Here is a 4,031-nt window from a genome sequence, read left to right on the forward strand (position 1 = left end):
GATTTTGAAGTTTGGGCACTGCAAGAGAGGACAGTGCTTGGTACTGGGGGGAAGAAGAAGAAGGAAGACCAGGAGAGAGCAAAGGTAAAAGCTCAAGGGGGTACAGGAAGAGAAGTCTGAAGGGATTTAAGAAATAATGGTAGGAGCTTGACCCAAAAAAGTTGCACACACACAAAAAACCCCACAGAAGCCCCTGAGGTCATTTGAATCAAACTAAAGGTTGGCCAGAAGATGCTGCGTAGCATTCAAGGCCATCAATAGGCACAATTTAACAAGAATTATGTTGGAAAATGTGTAATTGATATGACCAACTATTAGCGAACTAGACTCTTGAGTAGGAATATAACAATGGCAACCACTTTGGTGGAAATTACATTGAACAGTGTGGAAAATATGCCAAACTGGAGAGAGATGATTGGTAGGAAACCCAACTAGATTGAATTAGTACATATTTTGTATTTTCTCCAATAGAATATAAACTCCTTGAGGGCAAAGAGTTCTTTTTTATTTTTAATCTTTCTACAGCCAGAATCTTGCACAGGGTCTTGCTCTAAGTTGGTGCTTAATAAATGTTTGTTGCAATTGTGGTATGTGAATGCAATAGGATACTGTTGTGCTATAAGAAATGATGAACAGGCAGATTTCAGAAAAACTTGCATGAACTGGTGCTGAGTGAAGTGAGCAGAACCAGAAGAACGTTGTATACAGTTAACAGAAACATTGTGTAACACCAACTTTGATAGACTTAACTCTTCTCAGTAATACAATGCTATAAGGCAATTCCAAAAGATTTATGCTGGAAAATGTTATCCACATCCAGAGAAAGAACTGTGGAGTCTGATTGCAGATTGAAGCAGACTATTTTCACCTTTTTTTGGTTGTTTTTTCTTTCTCTTCGTTTTTCCCTTTTGTTCTGATTCTTGAGTAATGTGGAAATATGATTAATATGATTGTACAAGTATAACCTATATCAAATTTTTTTTTTTTTTGCTGTCTTGAGGAGATAGGAGAAGAGGGAAGGAGAAAAAGTTTGGAATTCAAAATCTTATAAATGTAAATGTTGAAAACTTTCTTTACATGTAATTGGAAAAAAATAAAATACTATAAAAATGTTTGTTACATGGCATTGGTAGGAGGAAAACTGAGCCTGGAATGGGAAGGGAAAGGAGGGTTCCTATGAAAAAGAAGACAAATCCTCAAGTCTGAGAAACACTGAAGAGAAAAGTAAGTGTTCTTTGGTGACTGAGTATACTGATTTCTAAAGTCTAAGCTTCCCCAGTTGAGCTCAAGCCTACACAAATAAAACATTGCATATCCCCTCTGTCTGGCAAGGATAAGCTGTGGTCCCAGGTGATTTTTTTTAAATCAGACCTAGATCTAGTAGTGTAGGGAAGCTCCTATTAAAGACCTTCTTCTACTGAGACGGCAAATCAATGCCTTTTCTGGAATTTGTAGTCTTAGAGGCAGGTGTCTTACGCTATGATTTGTGACCTAGTTTGCTTTTTAATATTTTGGTAACTGGATTTCAGCATAATTGGTTTCCTTAATCCCAAGTATTCTGAAGTCAGCTATGTAGCTCAGGGGACAGAATGCTGGGCCTGGAGTCAGGAAGACCAGAACAGAGGTCAAATCTAGTATCAGACAACTAGTAGCTATATCACTTAACCTCTGTCTGCCCCAGTTTCCTCATCTATAAAACGGGAATAATAATAGCATGTACCTCCCAGTGCGATTGTGAAGATCAAATGAGATAATATGTGTAAAATGCTTAGCGCAATTTCAGGCACGTAATAAGTGCTTAATAAATATTTCTTTCTTTCCTAATTCCTATCGCAGTTGTTGGGAGGATCCAGATCAATACTTAGCACAGTACCTGGCACATATGTGTACATATGTATACACACATGTATACACACATATACATATATACATACACATGTGTATATGTATACAAAATCATTATTATTTCATTTTACATATTTTTATAAAACAGTATTCTAAGAAAGGGCCCATGGGTATCACAAGACTTCCCAAGGAGTCAAAAAGGTTAAGAACACCTGTTTTCGTGAGTGGTCTGGGACACTTAGAAGTTAGCTGACTTTGTCTGAGTCACACAAATAGTGCATGCCAAAGGCAGGAAAGACCTGAACACAAACCTTCCTGACTCCAGTCAGGTCATTATGTACTATGTCAAGTTGTCTTCCCAGGTTACTCATCACAATAAATCTAACAGGAGTAGATGAGATGTATCTAGAGCTCTCTAAGTTATTGCAGAGTATTTTACATGCATTGTCTCATTTGCTGATGCCATGAGTTTGAGGAACAGCAGGGAAATGGTATTGTATAAAAGAGGCAGTCACATCAAAGACTACAGGAGAAATGGGAGTGTGGTGCAGTGATAAAAGAGTGTTGGGTTCAGAGTCAGAGGACCTGGCTTCAAATTTTTGCTCTGCCAATGACTGAGCCTTAGTTTTCCCATCTATAAAATGAAAGGATTGTCCTACATGGCCTCTGAAGTTCAATCCAGCTCTAAATTTATGATGTCTTGCAAGATGTCTAGATCAGAACCTCTAATGGCAGAACACAACTGGAGAAGGACACACACCTGAGCTGACTAGATGTTTATGTAACCTCAACTGGCCTGTCACTATCAGGAAATGGATTTATTTACTCCTCCCTAACTGATTCTCTATCCTTCTCCCCACAGACTCTTATTCAAACCTGTTCTCAAACCTCTCATGCTAAACCCTTTCCCAAAATTCTTAGCTAAGGGAGGTGCCGGGGGCCTGCGGGCGAGATGGCGGCCACCTTCTTCGGGGAGGTGGTGAAGGTGCGGTCCAGAGCGGTGACTGAGGAGGAAGAGGAGGAGGAGGAGGAGCCCTGGACGCCCGATAACCTCGAGGACAGAGAAGTCTGGCGCGAGCTCGAGAGGAAGAGAGAAATAGAGGTCCTTCGGCCGCAGACAAAAGTATGTTTGGAAATTCCCCTGCTAGAGCAGTATCCATGTTCAAAGTTTATAATGGCCATAGGACATAATGCAGTAGCATTTTTGTCTTCATTTGTTCTGAATTCCGAAACTTGGGAAGAAATTGGATCTACTAAGCTATGGAATGAATGGTGCAGAACAACAGATACAACAAATCTTTCCCCAGCAGATGCTTTTTGTGTTTTCTACCGTCTAAAGTCAGACCCTACAGTTCTCGTGTGCCAGTGCAGTTGCTATGTTGCTGAAGATCAACAGTATCAGTGGCTTGAAAAGGTTTTTGGTTCTTTCCCGAAGAGAAATTTACAGATAACTATTCTTACATCTCGTCATGTGACTGACTATAAAACTCCAGAATCCAGTTCCAACCTTCCTTCTCCCTTCCTGAAAGCCCTAAAAACACAGAGTTTCCAAGTTGCTGCCTGCTGTACACTCTTAGAACAGCCAAATATCGTACATGATCTTCCTGCAGCAGTTCTGAGTTACTGTCAGGTGTGGAAAATTTCAGGAATTCTATACCTGTGTTATACTGATATAATGAAACTAGACCTAGTTACAATTGAAGCTTTCAGACCAATACTTGGTTCAACAAGCCTGAAAGGATTAGTTAAGAATGTTTCCCATGGTACAGAGATACTGAAGAAACTGGTGACAACAAATGAAATTCAGAGTAACATTTATACATGATTTTGTATTGATTTTTGAAAGTCTTGGGGGTGGGGTGGGGATGGAGGGACAGAAAGAGAAATGTTCTGTAGTTCTAACTAATTTGCCTAGTAGGAGAGCAAAATAAAGAGTTTATTTCTTAGCTAAGGGCACCATCTAATTTTATTGAGAAAATTTTCCATGAGCAAATCTCTATCTCCCTATCTCAAAACCTCTTGATGTCATCTCCTCCTTTACTGTGATTTCTAATGAAGAAGTTATCCTTCTCACTTGGGCCAGCCCTTTCCAATGTTTCCTTAATCCCCACTGCATTTGGAGCTATCCCCAGTTGTCCTGATCTATGTGTTGCCACTGGACCCAGATGGCTCTGGAGGAGAAAGTG

The 4,031-nt window shown here is 39.9% G+C and overlaps 1 protein-coding gene across 1 annotated transcript; it reads left to right on the forward strand.

Annotated features, from left to right (window-relative positions):
- LOC140534352 (proteasome assembly chaperone 1-like) lies at window positions 1–3,787 on the forward strand. Its single transcript, XM_072655288.1, has 3 exons — window positions 1–84; window positions 1,134–1,224; window positions 2,708–3,787. Exon 3 carries the CDS (start codon window positions 2,798–2,800, stop codon window positions 3,668–3,670), a length of 873 nt encoding a protein of 290 aa, XP_072511389.1. The 5' UTR covers window positions 1–84; window positions 1,134–1,224; window positions 2,708–2,797; the 3' UTR covers window positions 3,671–3,787.
- Window positions 3,788–4,031: the final 244 nt, after the last annotated feature.

Source organism: Notamacropus eugenii, chromosome 3, assembly GCF_028372415.1.
Source record: "Notamacropus eugenii isolate mMacEug1 chromosome 3, mMacEug1.pri_v2, whole genome shotgun sequence".
NCBI classification, from domain to species: domain Eukaryota; kingdom Metazoa; phylum Chordata; class Mammalia; order Diprotodontia; family Macropodidae; genus Notamacropus; species Notamacropus eugenii.